Below are 25,056 nucleotides of genomic sequence, written 5' to 3' on the forward strand. Positions count from 1 at the left end.
ATAGAATCCACTTATTTTGCCACTGACATCATTTTAGACAAATCTTACACAGGTATTACCTCCTTTGTGATAGGTGTTGTATTTTGGTTTATCTGCCAGTAGTGTTCTATCTTCTGGGTTCTCATAGCATTCTTCAGATACTTATAATCACAGTTCATGTATGATGAATAAATAGGTGAACGAAAGAAAGAATAGATGGGAAACAGATAAAGGAGTGTATTCTGTGAATTTGATCTTAGTGTAGAAACTATAAAGAAGTAGGCAGTTTTGCTCCAATCATTCTCTCATAGAACTGACCTTGATCTTGGGAATCAGATGAGGAAGGAACATTTTTCCAACTAATCAGTTTGGAGAGTCGATCTGTGAATGTAGCATGTAGAGTGGAGGAGGGATTGGGGAAAGTTTTAAAAGGCATGCCCTCAGGAACTTGATTATCTTGCTTTTGAATGTCAGACCTTCAGTCAAGTTTATTTAAACTTAATCAACATTTAACCAACATGATTAGAAGTGTAATTAAAAAATCCAGTCCTTCCCCTGCCAATATAAAACTTGCAGAATTCAGTGGGAAATAAACCTTTATCTCTAAAAGTATACTGCAGAGGAAAAGAAAAACAAATTACAGAAGGACCATGTTGCAAAGGATAATTTGGTCTAAAATCCATGGCTCTGATGCCTTCAGAGTTTCAAGGAAGAAGTTTGGAGCCTGCTTTGCTTTCTTACAATTCTTTTTTTTTTCCAATTGTTTATGGTATTACAGCTATTCCCGCCTTTTGTCCCTTTTCCCCCTCCGCACAGCCCCACTTTCTTCTCTCCCTCAGTTAATCCCCTGATCATTGTCCGTGTCCACGGGTCACACACACATGTTCTTTGGTTAGTCCCTTCACCATTTTACATCCATTACCCACCCTCCCCTCAGGCAGTTGTCAGTCTGTTCCATGTATCTGTGCTTCTATTTCTGTTGATACTTTGTTCCTTACTTTATTGTGTTCACTAGATTCCACACATAAGTGAGATCATGTGGTATTTGTCTTTCCCTGACTTTGCTTACGGTATTTCACTTAGCATAATATATGCCAGATCCACCCATGCTGTCAAATGAAAACCACAGTGAGATAACACCTCACACCTGTCAGAATGGCTACTATCAGTAAATCAACAGACAACCAGTTTCTTTTTTACATATTCAATTCAACATTGCCTCTCTCCATGCTTCCCTTACTTTGTTTACTGGGTTGTTTTCTTTTGTAACATCCCACCCATAGCATCCATTTACCAAATTCATTTGTTCTGCAAATATTTGTTGAGCGTTTTCTCTGGGAGATCTGGTTTAGGCACTGGGCGTATAGGGGTAAATAAAAATGGTTTCTGCCCAGCCCAAGTAAATAGGCAAATATGTGAAATGTGAAATTGAAGTACACTATGATAAAGGAAGTTATTATGGGATGAATATGTGTACGGACATAGCTAGAGACAGTAACTAACTACCTGGGAGGGCAGAAGCCTTCCAAAGGAGAGGTGACATTTGAATTGGGAGTTGAAGAATGATAAGAAAGCAGTGATGTGAGGAGCAGGGGAGTGAAAGAGCATCGCTGTTTCAAAGGTTGGTGTACTTAAGACACCTGAACCCAGGGGAAGTGTCTAGGTGTGAATGTGGTAGATTGGGGTGAGGTTCTGAAGGGTGACGTGTTTCATACTAAGAAGCTTGGGCTGTAACTTGTAATCAGTTGAGGAATTTAAGCAGAAGAAGGATATTAGTGGGTGCTTTGGAAGAAAAAACTAATAGCTCTATGGAAGGGTCTGTTCACCAAAAAATAAAAGGCCAAAATGAAAGTGGAAACATTATTTGAGTATTTATTTGAGGTCAAAGAATAGCTTGTTCAGGAAGCATTGATGCAGGTAGGAGCCCAGATAATATTTGGGTTAGGAGACAAAGGCAAAAGGTATTTATGAGGAAGCACAGGGGATGATTACATTAATAGAAGGAAGGTATTTCTGTTGGTATAGATAAGGTAGCATGCTAATTCCAAACAATGTTTTTAATTTCCAGGCCCAGAGTCATCAATCTGGTAGTCAGAATATCTGCTTTCTTATCTTTTTTTTTAATTAATTTTTCCAATTACTGTTGACATATACAATCTTATATTAGTTTCAGGTCTATAAGGTAGTGATTAGACATTTAGATAACTTACGAAGTGATCATCCCAATAAATTTATACCCGTCTGACACCATACATAGTCATTACAATATTATTGGCTATATTTGCAAACAGTTCTTTGGGGCACAGGGTTGCTTGAGGCTCTCTCTGTCCGAAGGTTATTGTGCCCTGTTTTCATTTTCCGTAGGTGTGGGGCATATTCCTGCAAGGCGGTTCCTCTGGGATGGCAGCTCTGGCTCCATTGTACAGTGACTGTGTTTGTATTAGTGTTTCACAGGTCTCAAAGCAGGGAGAGCATTTAAGGAGGCTCATGCCCTAATGCACATAATGATCTTCTGAGTCACAATCTTCTAGTGATAAGCCTCAAAATCTGTAGAATTAGTAAACGTCCCAAGTTTTTGATCAGGGAAGTTGGGGAACTTTAAAAACTAGGGCACTGGATGTAAGAGATGAGGTTTCTAGGACCAGTTTTGCTATGACTATGTCAGCTCACACAAATTTCTTCATTTTTACATCTTAAAAATTGAGAGCTTTTGATTAAATATTTACTGTAGTTCATGTATAATTTTGTGCTTCCATACAAACAAAAAAAATCCAACCTTAATTAAGCTACTTTTTACCTATAATAGCTATATTTTTTTCTTTTTCTGGGTCTTACTGGCCTTTTGAAGAGGACAGGTTTCCTACTCCTGTTAAAGCATTTCTGCTTTTCTCTGCCTTAGTGTGATTATATTTCCCACATTCTCCAAATTACATTTGATTTACATTAAATGAAAACAGTCTTTTTTGCTTCATGCCAGCTTTCTACCATATATATCTTCTTGGTTTCTAAAAGGTAACAATGCCAGTTCTCCATTAATTTACAATGCACAGGAAAATCTTCACATAAATATTATAAAACCATAGGTAATTAACAGTGATTAAATTATAATGATAGCTGCAAGCTGCCGAGATTGCCCCTCTTTGCATGTTACCCCCTCCAAGGAGTAGAGAGGTATTTGTTGGATACTGACTTTAATCACGCATGCCTAAAACAGGCATCAGGCATGTAACTCAGGAGACACCCTTTTCCTCCCAAAAAGTTGTACCTAGTGGTAAAAAATAATTAGCACTTCCTAATTTATGTGTGTGATTGATGTAGACCCAAAGGCTTGTTTTTCTTTACGCCTACAAATGTACCAACGTTAGGTTGACCTGCTGCTTGCAGGAACCTATGACCCACTCATCATTAATTATTATCCCCATTTAAGTGAGGAAGAGGCAGATAAAGCCTGTGGCTTTAGAATTAGACAGATTTGGGATTGCATGCTGGCTTCATCACTTGCTGAAGTTAGGCAAGTAATTTAACCTTTTAGTTCTTCAGCCGTGAAATGAGTCCTGTATCATCTGCCTTGCTGGGATACACAAAGTGAAATAAAGGAAAATATATAGGGAACCAACAGTGAAAGGAGGGATACCGGGACTCAACAATTTGGAACAAAAGAAAGAAATAAACATCCAACTGGAACAGGATGAAGAAACAAGAACTCAGAAAAATGAGGAGAGGCTTAGGAACCTTTGGGACAACTTCAAATGCTCCAACATCCGAATCATAGGGATGCCAGAAGGAGAAGAGGAAGAACAAGAAATTGAAAACTTATTTGAAAAAATAATGGAGAACTTCCCTAATCTGGCAAAGAAAATAGACTTCCAGGAAGTCCAGGAAGCTCTGAGAGTCCCAAAGAAGTTGGACCACACCAAGGCACATCATAATTAAGTTAACCAAGATTAAAGATAGGGAGAGAATCTTAAAAGCAGCAAGAGAAAAGGAGACAGTTACCTACAAAGGCGTGCCCATAAGACTGTCAGCTGATTTCTCAAAAGAAACCTTGCAGGCAAGAAGGGGCTGGAAAGAAGTATTCATGAAAGGCAAGGACCTACATCCAAGATTATTCTATCCAGCAAAGCTATCATGTAGAAAGGAAGGGCAGATAAAGTGCTTCCCAGATAAAGAAAAATTAAAGGAATTCATCATCACCAAGCCATTATTATATGAAATGTTAAAGGGACTTACCTAAGAAAAAACAAGATAAAAAATGATGAACAGTGAAATGATGACAAACTCACAATTATCAACAACTGAACCTAAAAAAAACTAAGCAAACAACTAGAACAGGAACAGAATCACAGAAATGGAGATTGGTTATCAGTGGGGAGGGGAGAAGGGAATTGGGGGGAAACATACAGAGAATAAGGAGCATAATTGGTAGGCATAAAATAGACAGGGGAAGGTTAAGAATAGTATAGGAAATGGAGGAGCTAAAGAACTTGCATGTACAACCCAAGGATATGAACTGGGATGTGTGGGGAGGCCTGTGGATGGGGGTGGTGCAGGAAGAAGGGGGATAAAGGGGAGGAAAAAATGGGGACAATTGTAATGGCATAATCAATAAAATATACATAAAAAATTCTTAAAAACCTCCAAAATTAAGGGACTTCCAATGACTATTGAGAATGACACATAGCAAGTAAAAACTTAGTAAATGGTAATTGTTATGATTACATAAAGTAAAACAGTTTTACTTTTTTAAAAAGTGAAATGTACTTGTATTTTTCATAATTTCAATTGTTATTCTCTGCAAGTGGATCAGTAGAATTGTTAAACATGAGGTATTTTTCAACAGGTCAGAGAGTTGATGAAAACATAACAGGTATGAAATTGTATGCTTTAAAAGCTTATTGGTTCCAACAAATTGTTACCATGGCCAGGTGTTACACCCATTCCTCCATGTGTCCCTGTTATAATAGGGTGCCTGCATGTTATGGTACATGGGTGACTGAATCCCATGTACCAGGTGAATAAGGTTCTGTAATACTAGTACCCTAGCCTCACTGAAGGGATTTGCCTTCTCTGCTTATTATTTTATTTTATTCATTCTTTGGTTTTATTTCAGGATTAAACCTGTGATTATTAAGCATCTATTATGTAGCATTCTGTTGTTTACAGAATACATGATGACTAGCCAGAGGTCCTAGGTAGATATCTGAGACTTTGTGACTGTGGGATCCTGTTTCTTCCTCTTTTTTTAATCTTCACCCGAGGACATTTTTTAATTGCTTTTTAGAGGGAGTGGAAAAACTGGGAAGGCAGGGAGGGCAGGAGAAGGAGAGGGCAGGGAGGGGGAAAAGAGAGAGGGAGAAAGGGAACACTGGGGATCCAGCCTGCACCATTTCAGTGTACGGGACAACACTCCAGCCAACTGAGCCACACTGGCCAGGGCAGGATCCTGTTTCTTCTTTGTCTTTCATAAGTCCGTGCTTTTTCTCCAAGGGATCTTTGGTATTTTACACGCTTTTATGCAGATAATGCTTGGAGGATTTTCTCCCACATTTTAAAATTATCTCTCTGTTACAGAGACCTAATAAAATAGGAGCCTTTACTACTGCATCTTTGTAAGTAAATAGTTTCTTTGCAGGCATATAGCTTATTTTCGTTTAACATTACTTACGATAATTTAAAAGTGGGGAAGTAAAAGTGTTATGCTTGTTTGTAGAATTTCTATACTTGAGGAAGTTGTAGTCATAACTTGATTTATAAGTCTTCCTTCTGTGTTCACTGTCCTTTTTATTTTTTTAAGTTGGCAAGTCACAGTTCACCCAGTCTCACAAACTACAATTCTGGAAGTCGTCTCTGGTTCCTTTTACTCCATAATGCCTGGACCTAAACAGTCCCTGAGTTCTACCTGTTTTAAGCCCTTCATTGTTTCTCCAGTTCAGTCCATCTTCTCTGTTTCTGCTGCCGCTGTTCCAGAATAGGTGCCAGGTACTGTTCTCAGCTCTCCTCTAACTGATCGCCCTGCTTCAGGCTTGCCCCTTTCTTCACAATGATTCTTCAGTGAAACCTGACTTCTTGTCAACCACAGGTTCAAGTCCGAGATTCTTAACATTACAATTATAGCTCATTCTTACCCTTTAAATCTCAACACAATACCTCCTCAAGGAGTTCCTGACCATCCTATCATGGTTTACATTACCTTTGAGAAAAAAAATGAAGAAAACCATCTTGCACATAGGTGAAATTTCCTCCTACTTCAGAAGAGCATAGTGACGGAGTATGAAGTCAAAGTGTGGAAACAAATTTAAAGCTCCGTTGCAGTAAAGGTTACTAACATCTAAAGAATGAATGTGCATTTTTTAAAAAACTGTATTTTGTTCCTAAGATGTTATGTATTTATTTTTAGAAAAAAAGGAAGGGAGGGAGAGAGAAAAGTGGAACATCGATGTGTGAGAGATACATCAGTCAGTTGCTTCTCGCACACCCCCAGTTGGGGACCTGGCCTGCATCCGAGCCACATGCCTTGTCGGGGAATAGAACTGGCAACCTTTCCATTCGCAGGCTGGTGCTCAATCCACTGACCCACACCAGCCAGAGCAAGAATGTATACTTTGAGAGGAGGATGATACATAGTGGTAACATACAGAAAATCTGGGAGTCATAAAAAAATTGGGAGTACCAAAGCGTTGTTGGAGGTTTGTTCATCGACCTAATGCCCAGTTCTTGCTTATCCCTGTTGTGTAGGTAAATGTATCAGATTTAAACTTTCTGATAAACCTCCTTTTTATCAGAAAAAGTAGGTTTATCAGAAAAAGTTAAAGCTTACCTTTAAATTTTCTAGTCACAATTAAGTCCCTTTGCTCAATTTAGTAGATGGTAGTTGGCTTTATAGGAAGAAAAGCTGCTGTTTGTTCTCTCAGGTTAAATTTCTCGTTGTAGGTTAACACATTTTGGATTTATATACCGGGTTTTTTTGTTGGTTTGTGTGACTCACTTTTGGTAGTTATACTGGTACGGTCATGTTTCTTCTTGAGCACACTGCATTCACAAAGATGTGGTGCCCTGCAAACACTCTTGGCAGCTAATCAGCCACCTGCTCTGGTAACACCATCCACCACGATGTGCAACTTGCTGTGTCTCCTTTGATCAAATAGCTGGTACAAACATTTTTCACTAGGCTTCTAAAAATATTAATATTTAAATGAATTGCATAAATGGATGAACTACTGAGTAGTCTCTTAGTATAGTAGTATTTTCCTACCATGTTATAATCCATGGTTTTAATTACTAAGTACATTACTGTAAATTTGCTAGGTCTTCACACTCCCTAACTTATCAGACCCTCCAGTTTCAAGGAAAACATTCTGAATTTACTCATAGTAAATTAATGAATTAGGGTTCAGAATTACATTGTGCTCTTCCTTCCTGGACACCCAGAAAGCCATTTATCAAAACCCTGCTATATGTCAGACATTGTACTGGATTATGTTCAATACTTTAAAAAATACTCTTGCAAAGTATTTTTACAGATGACTACGAGACTCAAAAAAGATTAAGTAACTCTTTCATGGTTACAACTAGGAAACTAGCATAGTTGGGATTTGAACCCAGAGCTATTAAATTTCTAAATTTCCTTCTCTTCAAGTATAGAGCACTTGCCCAGCACATTGAATTATGTTTAAATAAAACATATATATTAAATAATTACTTCTAGACCATGTTTATAAACCTGTGAAACTTGATTAAACACTTACGCTGCATTTATTTTGGATGTTTTTCTTGTTTGGGGGATTTTTTTTTTAAAGAAGAGTATTGAAGATTTAACTGTTATTTACATTTAACTTATAGAGTTGATTTCTCTGAAATAAATCATTGCCTAGTTGTACTAACTTTCCTCTTTCCCAAATTAATTTCTACAAAATTAGTTCATGCCAAGGGTTTCCTTATTCAGTATTTGCTATTAAATGTCATTGCTTTTCTTTTAAATGGTTCATTTTAAAGGCAGAACCATTACCCAGCAAAATCTCCTACCCTTCCTCAAATGTAAATTCTGCCTGTTCAGCAGCAGCAGCAGCAGCTCTGCATTGTTTTCCATTGGAAGTGTGAGCTGAAGGGACAGACATTTCCACAACTTGGCGGGTGCACTAAGCTGTGATCTGCCCTTGTTGTATTATTAATGGCACGATGTTTTTATGTTGCAGATGGCTGAGAGCTAGCAAGGAAAATTCAGGACCATGATGGCTCAGTTTCCCACAGCTATGAATGGTAAGCAGCTTTGTGCTTGTGGGAAGATAACGAGGTTATGGGATTTTTTGGGGCGTGAGGGGTTGTAGAGGTTATAAAATATACTTTTGTGATACTTTTCTCTCAGCTTCTAAGTGTAAAACTTAAAGTATTCTTGTTGAAAATATTTGGGCAATTTATTTTAAAACATTGCTTATAGCTTCTGTTAGAATATTATGCAGTGAATCCTGCAAGTCAGTATTGGCGTGTTCTGCAGTATCATCTGAAATGTGTGCTTGCCTTTGAGACTTAAGAATAACTTAAAGCCATGTTGTGTTTGATATATAAAACTAGAGGACAAAAAGCAGACTGCTATAAGGTGAAAATATTGAAAGTGTTTTTATTAGCATGGGGTGATTGTAAACTCATTAAGCCAATGAAGATTCATTTAGTAGTATGTATAAAAAATTAGTTTGTTTTTCTTTTACGTAGGATTATGTATGTCAATACACACAATTGTTTAATAGGAATAATTTTAAAAGAACTATTTAATTTCAATAATAAAATGTTTTTAGAGCCTTTTTCCTGATACTAGTTTTATTTCATTTCTCAAATACAAATTAACCACCTTAATAAGTATTAAGTTACTATGTATGCCATTTAGAATTAATTGAGAACATGTAATATGTTTTTAAATCACTAAAGAAATCTAGGATGCTGAGTTGTTAATTTTGAGGTAAATTTCATTAGCTAATTATAAATATAAGGAAATAATGAGTCCAGTTAATAATTCTTTAACATTAAAATTGAAAATATTAAAGAACATTAGAAAAAAAGAGGGAAGAATCACCAATGATTCTACCACCTTGAGAAAGCAGCTCTGTTTTCTCAAGCAGCAGGGAGGGAGGGGCTGGGTGGCCCCTCATCACCACACTGCTGTCCAAGTCTGTGGGTTATGCATATATGACCTTTGGCCTATCCCTTCACCCCCTTTCACCCAGCCCCCTCCTCCACTCTCCTCCCCTCTGACAGCTCTCAGTCTGTTCCATGTGTCCATGCTTCTGTTTCTGTTTTGTTCGTCAGTTTATTTTGCTCATTAGAGTCCACATATAAGTGAGATCATATGGTGTTTGTCTTTTTCTGACTGGCTTATTTCAAGTGCTCAGAGCCACACGTGGCCAGCGGCTCCTGTACTGGACAGTGCAGACACAGGAGCCAGCATGGGTTCTTGTTTCCTCACCTGTAAAATGAGGACACTGGTAGTGCCTGATTTATAAAGTGATGGTGGGAGTCAGCGAGTTACTGCATGTAAAGTGCCTGAAGGACTGTCAGGGCTCCAGAAAGGTGAGCCGCTTCCATCTTTGTCATCCTTTGTTGTTGTCGTCACGTTGGATCATCATGATCTCTCCAGAGTCGTACAGTAGCACACCAGTCTGCAGCCACACTGCTTGCCGTCCTAGTCACAGGAATCGTGACAGACTCATTGATTTATTTTATAATAAACGGATAAGTGAAGTAGGTTTTGTACTATGAATGCAGTATTTATTTAGAAAGTGTAGGTTTAGCTATTTTAGGTTCTTAGTTCTTTAGTACCTGTGTTTCTTCCCTTTTAAATCTAATCTTAAAACTTGTTTTTAAGGGAGGACATTTACAGAGTTTTTTAAAATCCAGTCATTTAGGGCCAATAAACATGTATTTATGGAGTAAAATATTGGTTAATAAAATTGTGTGTTATAGGTGTACCATTTTATAATACATCATGTGTATATTGTATTGTGTGTTCACCACCTCAAGTCGTCTCCTAAGTATTTGTTAAATCAAATCTATCTTAGTATTTCAAATTATAGTGGGCACCTACATTTCTATGATATGCATTCCTGGAAACAACTTTGTAAGGGAGGTTTTTATATAAGGTAGGCAGCAAATATATCTGAGCTTAGACACCTAAACATACTTGGTTTCTCACTGACAGAGGAGGAGTCAGCTTGAGAAGGTCAGCAGTGAAGTGTGGATGGTCATTAGCCATGTTGAATCTGTAGCGCCCTGAAGGCCTTCTCAGAGGGCTGGTGTGGCCGCCTGTGCAGGGTAGACCACGGACAGATTCGTGAGTGCCTTTTGTGTTCCCCCAAGTCCTGGTCCTGCTTCTCGTCTTGTTTTCTACCCCCTCTTCTATTCATTCAAGTGTTGATTCCTCAGTCACTTTTAAGTGTTTGCTCTGTGCTTCGTGCTCTGCTGGTTCTGGGGATGGAAAGTCCTGTTCCCCAAGGGCTCTAGTCTGGCAGAACAGATGGGCACAGAACAATTGCAGCACCTTTCTAAGTGCTCTGTGGAAGCGTGGAGTAGCCTCTTGAGAATCTAGAGGAGGAAGCAATTAATTTGACCTGCAGGTGTTAGTGACCTCCTAGAGGAAGTGACATCTGCCCTGGACCTCGAAAGATAAATTTGAAAGAGAAGAGGGGGTGATGGAATGCCAAGGCAAGTAAAGGGAACACAAGTCACAGGATGTGAGAGGATGTTGTGTTTATGGGATTTGGAAGGATTTATTTGTCTGGGATAGGGATATATTATTACCCGCATTCCTTTTATCCTAGGTTTTTGTTTTGTATTGTTTTTCCTGTGTTAAATATTAAATAAATTTGTTAGAGGTAGTGTCATAGTTAACATTTTTTCACCTATTTGATATATAATCAGTGTTTAGAATTTTTTAAAGGTGCGTTATTCCAAAGTAAAATTTGGTTGCTTTGACATGTAAAAGAGACCTATTTTTATATTTAAATATCAGTTTAGATGCATCCCTTTTACATTTTGTTACTTATTTTCAAATGACAAAAGTAATACCAAAGTAATCAGGGAGGTAATGCAGGGTAGTAATTAACAGCATGAATTTTGAAGTTATATTCTAAAGTACAAGAAAATTCTAGCTACAGATTAGCTGCATGGTATTAGGCAAGTTATTTAACCACCCTACACTTCAGTTTTTCCATCTGTAATACATGTAAAACCTAGTCCATGGGAGTTGTGAAAATAAAATGTGGTAATACTAATATACATAGCATGAGTGCTGGCCTAAAGTACTGTATTTTCCCATGTATAATACGTACTTTTTTGCCCAGATTTTTGAGGGAAAAATAAGGATGTGCATTATACAGGGGTAATACCCCAAATACCTTGTATCTGTTCTTGTGTTTTATAATTTGTTACATAAAGTTTCTTGTACCATAATATATTAAAAAATAAATGCTAAAATTCCTTTATAATGCAAAAAAGTATCTAAATACAAATAAATAATTGAATTAAAAATTAAAACAAGAATCTTTTTCTGAAAGTTTGGGCAAAAAACGTGGTTGCATATTATATACGGCAAAATACGGTAATGCTCAGTGGATAGTAAGTAGTTGCTGCTTCTACAAAGTACTACTATTGCTCTGCTAATGTTAGGCTTTAAAAAGCAGTGATAGAGAGGGAAGGTTGTTTATCTGAGATAGCCAATCAAGAGTTGAAAGAGCAGTCTGGTAAAGGGGGTTAAAGAAAATCTGTTTCCATTTGAGAAAAAGTGAGTTAGTTGAGATTAACTCGTTTTAACAGGGTAGAGTTCAGGGATATATGTATCATCCTTAGGAGAAAGAGAATTTCCCAGGTACTGGACCATATGATTCACTTTGACAGCCACCAGGTGTTGCGTCTGGACAGCACTGTGGGCTAGCTGTCCAGAGTTAGCTGGGGGTAGAGATGGAGCAGAATATTCTGCGGAGGGACAGAGAGAAGAGGGGGCAGTGTGCAACCCTGGCTTGTATGGGGCCGTGGTTTTCAACCCTGCCTGCACACAAAAAACATCTCCTGGAGAGCTTTTTAAAAATTAGGAAGTGTGTGCCTCATCCCCCAGAAATTCTGATTTAATTGGTCTGCTGGAGTAGCTTTTTCCTCCTAAAGATCCCCAGGTGATGCAGTGGGGGGTTGAACACCTCTGGTGTAGGACATTGGCTAGTCAAGCATTGCCTGGGACTACATACACTATGCTTACTACATAAGGATTAAAGGATTATAAAAGGGCTCAAAACCTGCCTAAGTCACCAAACTGGTAGCGTACAGACTGGAGCAGAACTTCCACTCTATTTCTTTATTTCTTTATGTTCTGGTGTGCTGTTAACTGTCAAAGGAAGAGGGCAAAGGTGCATTTGGAGATGGTGGGAAGTTGAGAGACTGGTCTCATTTTTAGAGCAAATGGAAAGGATTGTTAAAATCATTGTTTGCTTGTTTTTCATGGTTTGAGAGAACCTCAGAGATGCTCAGGCCTGAGCCATCCTCTGTGTTAATGCCTTTGCTAACAAGAAGAATACCTTCAAGGCAGTTGACTCCTCTTTAATACAGCCCTAACTTTCTGACATGGTTGTCTTGTTCCTAATTCCTGTAAGGATAGCAAGTAACCATATTCTACATACCTTAAAAAATACTTAAAGTTGCTACCAAGTCTTCTTTAATCTTTGATTCCTCTGGCTTAATACTTCAGATTTTTAACTGCCTCATAGAAAAATATTTCTAGACCCCTAATTCTCTGGACCACCTTTTTTTCTGGAGCTGCTTTGTCATTCCAGTTGTTATGTTCACTCATGACAACACTGTCTTGTTTCAAGGCAGTGATTTAAATTCTTATTTTCTTTTTTTCTGGATCCCATTTAAGTTATCAGAGAAAACCTTCTGTCTTGAATCTAAGGTAGCTTTAGGAAATAGAAAAGGCACTGTCAGTGTACCAGAAACTTTAAAGAGTTTCCAGCAGTTAGGGAGCAGAGTAAATTGGATTCAGTGTAGGCATAGGAGGTCTGTGTCTGGACCGACGCTTTCAGTAGAGCTCTAGAGTAAAGGAGGCCGGAGTTCAGAGTGGACCAGGGGACAGATGGCAAAGCAAAGGATTTCCTTACGCCACCAGTGCAGTTGGAACAGTTTTCCAGAGAATTCAATCTCAGACTTTGTGGATGCAAACAGAGCTCTAAGTAAAATGGGGGAGGGGGCGGGTTTACAGAATGTAAAATGTGTAAAATGATGTTACAGAAATCAGTTAAAATCCTAATGAAAACCAAACAGCAGATGAGAGCTAGCATGTCAGTCTGGAGTGACTGGGGGCCACAGACACGAGGGGAGTTTATACTAACCTCAGGCTGTTTCCTCCAGGCATCCACTGGGTTTCTTGCCTGAAGGACTTGGGACTGTGAGAGAGACCAGAACAGGCCCCCACCTCAGTGTTGCAGGCAGCCGTAGGGGGATAGGCACAAAATGCCATGCATTCTTCTGCATCCTTCTCTTCTATTAAGCACAAGTCTTAAGCTACTAGGGGTCACTGGGAGGACATTAGCAAAGATCCCAAGGACACAGGCTGAGACACATTGCTACTGGGGTAAGGGGAGAAGAAAAAGCTTTCTACCACTGAGGAGGGGAAGAGACCTTCTTGGGCCTAAGATTCTATACTGATACCACACAGAGGTGCTGCTTCTGTTGCTCCTTGGGGAAGAAGCTGCTCGGGGGATGGGCCTTCCCAAGACCAAGGAGGAGGAGACACAAGGAGGAGTTTGGATGCCACAGGATGGAGGGGCAGGAACGCAGAGAAATCCACACCCTGGGGCCCAGGTGCACAGGGCCTGCCTAAGACTGAGTGTGGATCAAGATCAAAGGGAAGTCAAAGCCATCTGGTAAGGATGGCAGGTGCAGTAGCCAGCTGAATTGAAGGTGCTACCACCAGTTTATTTAGGAGAAGTGCACCAGAACACTTTCCTTGGGGAAGAAGGCCCCAGGGCCAATTCTGAAAGAGTACAGGTCCTTAAGGCCTCTTCCACTCATACCTCTTCGTGTCTAAGGTGCTTCCTCCTCAGATGCCTGGTTGTCGCCCTCTGCCACCACAACATCTAGGTGTCCTATTTGGCTGGAACCTCACTGTGACACAGAAGGGTTAGATGCAAGAGGGTCAAGGATCGTTTTGTACACCAAAGCAGAGTTAACTTTGAATCATCTAGGTCCCATTTTAGCTGAGCTGCCTGAAACTGGAGGATGATCCAACCAGGCCTCCCTGTGCTTGTTATTAGGAGAAAGAAAGATGTGTCATGTCTAAGAATGGTCAAGGTAGAATCCTGAATTTTCATGACAGGCCTGTATGTCCCCTATTGTCCCACCACCACCACCCTTTTAGTCTTCATTAGCCTGGAAACCCCTGAGAGGCGATGGTTTTCCCCTTCCACGGATAGGACATTCAGTGGCCGAACTGTCTTACTTTTTAAGATGTGTGGACCAGGAGGAGATGATGGAAGTAGAGTCAGACATCAGTGCGTTGTAGAGCAGCTTTTGTGATAAATGATACAATCACTGTCTTAGTGCAAACAGTTCAGAAAGCTGAAAACAAAGTACAGGTTAGTTTTAAGGGCCACAATAATGTAGGCATCATTGACTGATTGGTAACCTGAAAAAGTGTCAACCATTTGAGGCACACCAGTAGCCTGAGAGAGGGTCAAAGATGCAATGTTAGTCTGCCAAGAGCCAAAGGGGGCAATGCCTTATGCAATGAGACCTCCCAAACCTCCCACCTCTCCCCATACACATTCTCACTCAAACAGGAATCACCAGTGGCATCCTCTGCATCACATAGAGTAGGATTTAATCAGCAGCTTCATTTCAGCCTAAATCAGAGAATGGGCCCTTACCACAGGGAGCTACATTAGTGACTCAGACCATTCAATTAGCAATTACAATTTGTTTTCAGTTTGCAGCTCCAAAGAGGGTGTCTTTAATCTGTCAGTTATAATTTTCCAAGTGGCAAACCAAACAGATGGGCCATTGGCCACAGCCCAACAGTTTGAGTCTGCCACTGAACAGAATGACCGTGTCACCTTTTGGTCCTGCATAACTCTGAGGCTGAGCAGTCATGACAACCCAGTGGACAGCGTCGGCTTCAGCTTCTCTGAACCATGAGTAAACTAGATCCAGGCATTTCGGGGAACCTCACTGATTCAGTAGCTTTGTCAGACAGTGGAGTAGGAATAGTTTCTCCTTAGAGAGCTAGCCACCCCCACCCTTTTTTAAATGTAAAGCCAAGATGCCCGTGAGGCCAGGCTGTCTGTATTCTTAACTATATGATTTCTATTTGACAGGCTGGGCTTTTGGATTCTTTTCATCTTTTTAGTGATGGAATTCACGTTCACCTACTCCACAATGGGACTGGGAAGTGGCAAAGTCACTAGGTCTCTGTGAGGCAAGCACTGAGGCCCCAAAGGGCTGCTTCTCTTTAACAAAGTCTCCAGTTGGCAGAGTCCTCAGTCACAAACATTGTGCTGCTTCGGCACCCAGAGTCCGTTTTGTTGGGGTCCACCAGCTACTCCTGCTGATGGAGGTTTTAAGTTTAGCAGGGTTAATTTATTTGTTTCGACAAAAGTACTACAGTAATGGAAATTGTTAACACAGTGGAAATAGAGTGATGGGTATATAGGGACTCCCTACTATCTTGGCAGATTTTCTGTAAATTATTCCAAATTTAGAAGGTTATTTTAAAAAGTACTAGATGGCTCTCCATAACTTACAAGGTAAAAGTCAGACTCTTAAGAATGGTATGTAAGACTCTTTACAGTTAATTCCTCCCACCTGTGTCTTACCACTCACATGGTGCTGTAGCTGTCAGTCTACTCAGTATACTTCCTTGACTTCTCATGCCCTGTTGTGTGAAATACCCCATCCCATCTCTTCACCTGACAATTCAGACGGAGCTTCAAGGCTCTGCCTCAGTCTTACTTTGTCTCACTCTTGATGCTTCCAACTCAGTGTTAGCACAGCTTTTATGTACAGGGTGGGCAAAAGTAGGTTTACAGTTGTGAGTATGCAATACAGTTTGTTCTTGTACTATTTATTAATTACTGAATTATTTATTTGTATTGCAACTGTAAACCTATGTTGGCCATTCCCTGTGTATTTCTACCTAGGATGCTTCACAGTTTAACATCTAAGTAAGAGATCCTTGAGGATGGGAATAATATTTTATTCATCTTTTTATTTCCAGTGAGTAGTATTCAGTAACTTTCAATAGATGTTAGTTGGATGAATGAGTGAAAAGCCTTAGGGGTGTGCTGTATGGTTCATGATAGAGCTTTCCTCTTTGGAGTTGCTCAGGTATTAAGTACTGTCATTTAAACAGACATTTGTGACGCATTTACATTTTAGAAGTTTATATTTTAAGCATTTTCATACATACAGTATAATTTCTTTGTCTTTCATTTATGTTTTAGGAGGGCCAAACATGTGGGCTATTACCTCTGAGGAAAGGACTAAGCATGACAAGCAATTTGATAACCTCAAGCCCGCAGGAGGTTACATAACAGGTTTGTGTTTGTATTGTATTTGTGAATTATACTTCAATTTGTTTGCCATCATATTTGTATTATTAAATGATAGATTCATATCAAATGAAATATTGTCATTTGCAACAACATGAATGGATCTTGAGAGTATTATGCCACGTGAATTCAGTCAGAAAAGGATAAGAACCATATGATATCACTTAGATGCGAGTTCTAAAACAGAAGCAACAAACTATTACTGATGACACAGCTGACAGCATGAGCGTTGCCATGTTTCCGTCAACTTCCCTTGTCCCCTGCGTCACACGGGACCATGCAGAGATCCCAGGATGCTACACATGCAGCAACTGCATTGTAAGAAGGAACACTGAGCTAGAGGGAACCTACCGTGTTTTAGCACATAGTAAGCCAGCTTATTCTTTGTCCCAGAGGGAAATGTTACCCTGTCTGTCAAGATAGCTCACTGTGAACCCAGTTCTGAGAAACGACCAGGTGGAGATCACTAGTACCTTGCCTTCTTGTCGTGCACAGCTGGATATATAGGATTGTGAGAGACCTGTAGGTGGCTGTCTCTCTCAACATCTGGTATTTTTTATGTAGAACTTTTCTAGGGAATAGTGTTTTTAACTCTGAATTTTATTAAGTAGAAATATTATCAATTAAGACTTCAGTTATTGTGGAAAAAAGATGAATAATGAAATCTTTTATCACTGATTAATTTTATAACCAGTTGTGACTTTAAAACATCTAAGTCTTATTAATGAAATGTAAATAATGTTATATGTATATTTCTGTTTAATGTTTTAATGATTAACATTAAAGTTACAATGAATCAGTAATATAATTATTATTGCCTATTATTATTCACAGGCATTGGAGTAATTCCTTTTACTAATATGCTGCTTGATTTTTGTTTTTATTGCTTTCAGGTGATCAAGCACGTACATTTTTCTTACAGTCAGGCCTGCCAGCTCCTGTTTTAGCTGAAATATGGTAAAATTGTTTTGTAGATGATCTTAAATTACTGTATGGTTTTATTTTGTTTTTAATGCAATTTAACATAAAATTGTTTTTACTTGCAGTCTCAAACTTTTGTTATTTTGTAGTTTTATTTATTTCATCATCTCTAAGCCCAAAATTATTCCTTCTTTTGCCTGTTCCTACCTTAAATAAATTGTGCCTTATAATACTGATAGTAACATTTGTTTTCTTAAATGAATTTATGGTAAATATCAATCCCTATTCCATTTTCTTTCTATCCACTTGGAACACTCCCATGCTTGGCCAAATGCCAGGCACATAGCAAACATTCAATAAATATTTGAACAAGTGAATGAGTTTAGAAGAGTTATACTCTTAAATAATTTTTTTTTCATTTACACTGGTGGAATTTATCCCAGAGGTCCTTAGATCCTATATAGAATGGCAGCATTTTATTAGATGTATCTCTGGTCAATATTTCTTAATGTGTAGGTTTCAGCTTTTTGAGATGCACACATATGTTTTTAAATGATGATTGACGTGTGAATGCTATATCATTGTTTTTATTTTATCGTCCTCAAAAGTAATGTTGACCCTACATATAGTCTGCCCACCCCATTGTCCTTGTAGGGCTCTATCAGACCTCAACAAGGACGGGAAGATGGATCAGCAGGAGTTCTCCATAGCTATGAAACTCATCAAACTGAAGCTGCAGGGCCAGCAGTTGCCTGTGGTTCTCCCTCCTATTATGAAACAACCTCCTATGTTCTCTCCATTAATTTCTGCTCGTTTTGGTATGTATTTACGGGTTTAATTAGCTGCCTCTGACAGTTATTTAGTGATCAAAAAAATATATGTTGGCATAAAATGACAATTCCCAGTCTCCAAGTTAATTTTCATGTCTGAAATAAGAAATATGAAACTTGCTGTCATAGCTAGGGTGTCTGTGTATCCTAGTCTCCAGGGACAGTTCTCATGTTTGTTGTCCTGGAATCTGGTCTGGTTAGTGTGCCCTTTCATAATTCCCAGTTAGATGATAAATTACATGCTCTCCTTTGTTATAGCTGATCCTAAATACTAGTCTTAATTAGTTTCCTCTATACTTTGTGTGAGTAACAGAAAAAATGTGAACAATTTTAAACTCACTTGAAATAGTTTAATTTGGGGATAATTTGAAATTATACATAAGTAATCATTATTTTTATAAAGAAATTTCTTTAAAGGTTAATTAGCTAAGTTTAGGGCTAAAAGTTGAAGATTTGTGCTGAGTAATTCACATATTTATCAGAGATAACCAGTTTTTCATTAATTTTCACTAGATAATTTCTTATTAATTGTACGTGAGAAGCACTCGTTGGAGTGTCCAGTTAGACATCTCTGTGCATCTGAAACATGTCCCTGTATGCCAAATGGTACTGACTTCTTCCACTGTTACAGTACAGTAAACTCGAGAGAGAAACTCAAAATCATTGTGTGACTGTATTTATACAACGTACTGAGTTTTCAGCAGTTTACTTAGTGAATGAATAAGAGTTGTCACTTTGTTCCTTTGAGTGAGGGTGGTTTGGCTGTGTGTGTGTGTGTGTGTGTGTGTGTGTGTGTGTGTGTGTGTTGATTCAATAGCACTGTGTAATCCTCACACAAAATCCCACATTTGATCAGGTACTACATTCTCTCTGAGAACACTAATATTTAATTGGAAAAAACCGCTTGATTTTGTTCGTGCTGCTGGAAGAGAACTGTTAACTCCTTAGGAGGCATTCCCTTAGTTCGGAGAGGTCACAATACTGACATGAAAAGCAGTAGTTTACTTCCCTCACTGCTGGGTCTAAGCTGCTTTTGTGAATTTTTTAAGACTAGTTTGCCCGTAGTGTTCCTGTAAATACAGGGTGTGCTCACTGTACTATAACTTGTTTTTCGCATGTGTTTTATGATTGATTTACTAGCACTAGAAAACGTGGTCTATTTTGCCTTTAGGAATGGGAAGCATGCCCAATCTATCCGTTCCTCAGCCATTGCCTCCAGTCGCACCTATAGCAACAGCCTTGTCCCCTGCGACTTCAGGGACCACCCTTCCTCCCTTAATGATGCCTGCTCCCCTCGTGCCTTCTGTTAGCACCTCATCGTTACCAAATGGAACTGCCAGTCTCATCCAGCCTTTGTCCATTCCTTATTCTTCTTCAAGTAAGTACTGGATGTCTAATGAGTCAATATTTCGTATGAAGAAAGAAATCGTTATGTTCATGCTCTAATAGAGGCACGTTTTCTTCATAATTTGTGATCATTGTTTAGCGTGAACCTTTTTTCATTTTTCTTTTCTTTTTTTCTTTTTTTAGCATTGCCTCATACGTCATCTTACAGTGTGATGATGGGAGGATTTGGTGGTGCTAGTATACAGAAAGCCCAGTCTCTGATTGATTTAGGGTCCAGTAGGTATGAATACTTAAACTTCCAACTTGTTGTGCTTTTAATTAGGAGTATTTAACAAATGACTATTTGTTTAAAGCTCTGAGCTTGTCCAGGTTTTACTTTATAATGACCTGATGTAAATTTACTATTCACAAATTACATAAAATATTTTTTTTTATTTTTAGAACTATTAAATGCCTGTGGTATTTTACTTTTGAAAAATGTTCCATGTATGCCCTGACTGGTGTGGCTCAGTGGGTTGGGCATCGTCCTGCAAACTGAAAGGTCACTGGTTCCATTTCTGGTCAGGACACATGCCTGGGTTGTGGGCCATATCCCCGGTTGGGAGCGGTGTGCAAGAGGCAACCAATGGATGTTTCTCTCTCACTTTGCTGGCGTGCGCTCGCATGCTGTCTCTCTCTCTGTCTCTCTCTTCCTCTTCCTCCCTTACCCTCTTTCTAAAGCTAACTAAATAAAATCTTTTAAAAAAATGTTTCATGTAAACTGAAAGTATTTTGCTATATTTTTAATCAACTAATTTTTTTTGCCCAGAGCTACATGTTTTTCCTTTAAGTAATGTATGTTTCTTAAAACATCTTATAATCATTTTACATTATTAATTTCTTTCTTGAGCAAATTCTGCTGATTGAGTATCCTTTCATTTCAAAAAATATTAATGTTTACTCACCACCCCTTGTATAAATCACAGTAATACTCTTTATAAATTTAAAAATTTTTTTTCAGTTACAGGTGACATTCAGTATTAGTTTCAGGTGTACAGCACAGTGGCCAGACATTTGCACAGCTTATGAAGTGGTGATCCTCCTGACAAGTCCGGCAGCCCCTGCCGCCATGCATAGTCATTGCAGTATTATTGACTGTGTCCCTGTGCTGTACTTCTGTGTCCCTTTGACCAGTTTCTAGCTGCCAATGTGTACTTCTTAACCTCTTCACCTTTTTTACCCAGCCCCAAAACCCACCTCCCACCTGGCAACTGTCAGTTTGTTCTCTGTACAGTGAATTTTTCTTTTTCGCTTATTCCTTTATTCGTTTTTTAGATTCCACATATAAGTAAAATCATGTGGTATTTGTCTTTGTCTTATTTCACTTAGCATAATACTCTCTAGGTCCATCCTTATTGTTGCAAACAGTAAGAGCTCATTCTTTGTTAAGGCCTAGTAATATCCCATTGTTTACATATAGCACATTTTCTTTATCCAGTTTTCTCACAATAATGCTTTTTAAAGCACTGACCCAGAAGAATCTTTGTATCCTAGCTTAACCACTCACTGTGTAACCTTTTTTCCCCCTCAACATCACTAAGCCACAGTTTGCCCTTATAAAAACTGGAACAGTAATACCTTTTAAGTTTATCAGGAAGGGTAGAGGTAATTTTGTAAAGGCCCCAGCATAATAGGTTCTTGATAAATGGTAGTTCTGTACTTCATATGGTATTTGCTTTCCTAAGAATAAGGATAATTGCTTGAATTTTTTCAGTATCAAACACAGCAACAGTTACTATTGTATTATAGAAGGTATGATTCTTAATTTGTCTTATAAAGTTTAACTAAATGTATTTTACTTAGTAACATAAAAATTTTAAATAAATTTTGTTACAGCTCAACTTCCTCAACTGCTTCGCTCTCAGGGAACTCGCCCAAGACTGGGACCGCAGAGTGGGCAGTTCCTCAGCCTTCAAGATTAAAATATCGGCAGAAATTCAATAGTCTTGACAAAAGCATGAGTGGATACCTCTCAGGTAAGTGGCATACAATGCTTAAGAATGTGAAAGAGTTGAAGTTTTTATGTGGGCTTTTGTTGAACTTTGATTTTATTTTGTACTTTGTAACTCATCTAAAATTTTAACTTCAAAAAAATTTGATAGGCATTGGATAAATACAAATGTAAGTTGTATAAGAGTTCAAAGATGGATATACCATTGTTTTCTTCAAAGTTCTTGCGATAGAGTTGAGCACACAGATACACACAGAAAAGACCTCGCCCTTGAGAAGACCAAACCTCGTCCTCCAGTGTAGGGAGTGAATGGAGAACTGGCCTGGCAAGAGGCCGCGTGTGGGACGTAGCCTCAGCTCAGTTCCCTGAGAATCCCCCTCCTCATGGGTCTTCTCTGTCTGTTCTTCCTGAAACCTCATGTGAGCCTTGCTCATGCTTTAATGCTTGAACCAAAATGTACCCATAAAACTTGACCTTAGATCCCCATAGAATATTTGCGTTCATGCTAGAACAGACATTCAAACTTTCCTAATTGAGCATAGTGAAGAGCGTGTAAAGAGGATAATAGGCAAGTAGAATTCCTGCCTTCTAACTTTCCCCTCTCTTTACTCAGCAATGAATTACAATTTAGGCCAAATAAAATCAATGTTTAAAAGTAGTAGAGCTTTAAAATGCTAGGGAACATAGGATGGAATATATTAATACTAATGAGGTCAGATAAAACAGCTTATCGGAGGGGAACGGTTAGGATTGGACAGCTAGAGATTGAAGATGAGGGCATTTGAGGGTGGCAGAGAATGCTTAAAAGCAAAAAGTACATGGCATGTTTAGAGAATGAGAAGAAGTCTGTGAAATAGGAGTATAAGATCTCTAGTTGTGCAGTGGGGCAAGGAAGCAATAAGGTTTTAGGAATTGATGGACAGGCAAAAATATGCAGCATTTTCTTTAAAGATAACATACCTATGTGATGAAACTTTTTTTTTTTTTAAGCAAGGGGATGTGCACACAAAAATCAGGAGAACACAGCTTCAAAGCATTTAGTAATGATCTAGTTTTTAAGTTGGGTGTTAGGTTCACGGGTGACTTTTATTATTTTACTTTCTAACTTACAAATACACTATTTTACATGTATCAAACATTCATAACTAAAATTTTCTATAATTTTATGAAATTGTGTGAAGCAAGGCATACTATATTTTTAAGTAACCCTTTTAAAAAACAAAACATTTTAACCTCTCTGAAATTGGAAGGTTTCCATCAGTGGTGTGTTAACACTGTGTCATGGTTTTATTGTCAGTGTTTTTTTCTGTCTTAGTGTTATATAAAATAATGGCGTGTCTTATAATCGATGGAATCTTAGCTTCTGTGGAATATGGTATTCAAACATACTTGAGATTAATATAAGGTTGTGATTCTCATTCTTTGAAAAAATGAACTTGTTTGGGCCCTATTTGTCATTAAAGAAGTTTCTTTATTCAAATTAACAAAGGTAGACTAAAGTCACATGTATAAAAATGTTCATGGCAGCTTTATTTAAAATATCCAAAAAAGAGCCCTAGCTGGTGTGGCTCAGTGAATTGAGCGCTGGCCTGCGAGTTGGAAGGTCACTGGTTCGATTCCCAGTCAGGGCACACACCTGGGTTGCAGGCCAAGTCCCCAATTCGGAACATGCAGCAGGCAACCAATCAATGTTATCTCTAGCACATCAACATTTCTCTCCCTCTCTTTCTCCTTCCCTTCACGTCTTTCTAAAAATAAATAAATAAAGTCTTTCTTAAAGTATCCAAAAAAGAAACAGCCTAAATGTCCATCAACATGAGAAAAATAAATAAATTGTCATGTATTTTTATAACAATACAGCAATAAAAATGAATGAACTTCTGATACTTGCAGCAACATGGGTGCATTTCACAGATACTGTATTGAATGAAGGAAGCCTGGCACACATGATCCACACTGTTTAATTCATTTATGTGAGTCTGGAGAACAGAAAGCCTAGTTGGTGGTGATAGAAACCAGAGTGGCGTAGTTATTGTGTTGGGAAGGGGCCCTGCCCAGACGCTCTAGGGTGCAGGAAGCATTCTGTATCTTGATACAGGTGTTGGCTGCATGTGTGCGTACCGTGTAGAAACTCATCCTGCAGTACACTTGGGATTAGTACACTGTATGTATGTGTTTCAAACATACGTGTAAACAAAGGTGCATTTGTGTTGGAATACGAAGAAAATCATCTCCTAATGTTACTTTATTTGCGTATGCCACACTGTGTAAAGGTTGTTCAATGTTTTGTTTTTAGTGAATGTTGTTATTCTTAGATCTATTCGAGTAAAGCTGTGTATCCATAGTTAAGGGAAGGATTGGGTTTTTTTGAAAAGAGAAGTTGCTTCCAGTGTCCCCAGGTATATGAGGACAGGGCTGACCTAGCCTTACATGCTATGCTTTGTTCAGTGAATGTTGGTGATCTGATTTTTTCCTTTTATTGTTCTTCTTCTCCTTCTCCTAAATCTTAATCATGATCTATTTAAATTAATTCATTGACTCAAATATTTCCTGAGTCTAATATCTCCCAGGCACTCTGTGAGGCACTAGGCTGCGGAGAAAAAGAAGACATGGCCCATATCTTTGAAGAGCCCATAGCAGTGGGTCGCATAATCACAGAATTTGATTAGTGGCTTAAAGGTGCCGATGTTAATATAAATGAGAAAGTAACTAGTTCTGAGGGTATAAAAAAGAGTTCCATGAAAGAGATGACATTTGAGCTGGATCTTGGAGGATAAATAGACTGCCAGGTAGAGAATGGAGGGACTGGCATCATAGGCACATAGGATATCCAAAGGATTGGCAGGCCCATGGTATACCTGTTCAAGTGAGCTTTTCTTGGGAGAGCACTCTGCTGGCTCTCTGTAGCCCTTTGTATTGTTCAGACATGGCCTGCACACATTTAAGCCTCCGCCAGTGTGCTTTTAACCATTTACATTCCTTCCCTTCCTCCTCCTGTTGGCTGTCACCTAATGCTAAAGGGTCTGCTCTGCTATCTTTGCCCAAGAGCTGCAACCTGAGTGACTGAACCCTTTCTCATGCTTGAAATAGCCTTCCATTTCTCTATATTGGAGGAATCCTCCTTTTAACACAAAAATGTCCTCAAAGCTCACTGAGGAATAATTAGTTGGGTGAGGCTCTGAGCTATCTCCAGTGTTTTTTCCTTATGTGATTTCTATTAAAAGGATTTTTTTTTAAAGAAGAACGAAAGTTTTTAAGTGACATAATGTAAACATTCACTTGCATAGTATATGGTATATCTGTGTTCGTTCCATACAGTATATGTAGCTTTGATTAAGCAGACCTGTGTTCAAAGCTCAGTGAAATACTGGGTTTAGTGGCACTTGTGCTACTTTTGTAGCGGGAGCTGTTG

General features: G+C 38.7%; 1 protein-coding gene across 5 annotated transcripts in view; it reads left to right on the forward strand.

Moving 5' to 3' along the window:
- ITSN2 (intersectin 2) overlaps positions 1 to 25,056 on the forward strand; it is a 115,931-nt gene that overhangs the window by 15,920 nt on the left and 74,955 nt on the right. For all 5 annotated transcript variants that reach the window (XM_045844632.1, XM_045844634.1, XM_045844630.1 and 2 more), the window contains 7 exons: positions 8,172 to 8,235; positions 16,449 to 16,541; positions 17,450 to 17,513; positions 18,132 to 18,295; positions 19,479 to 19,685; positions 19,838 to 19,934; positions 21,530 to 21,669. In XM_045844632.1, the coding sequence (XP_045700588.1) occupies positions 8,205 to 8,235; positions 16,449 to 16,541; positions 17,450 to 17,513; positions 18,132 to 18,295; positions 19,479 to 19,685; positions 19,838 to 19,934; positions 21,530 to 21,669 (796 nt within the window). In that variant the 5' untranslated portion in view covers positions 8,172 to 8,204. Of the gene's footprint in view, positions 1 to 8,171; positions 8,236 to 16,448; positions 16,542 to 17,449; positions 17,514 to 18,131; positions 18,296 to 19,478; positions 19,686 to 19,837; positions 19,935 to 21,529; positions 21,670 to 25,056 lie in introns of those variants that run through there.

This window comes from Phyllostomus hastatus, unplaced genomic scaffold, assembly GCF_019186645.2.
Source record: "Phyllostomus hastatus isolate PE091 unplaced genomic scaffold, TTU_PhHast_1.1 phas_contig_402, whole genome shotgun sequence".
Taxonomy (NCBI): Eukaryota; Metazoa; Chordata; class Mammalia; order Chiroptera; family Phyllostomidae; genus Phyllostomus; species Phyllostomus hastatus.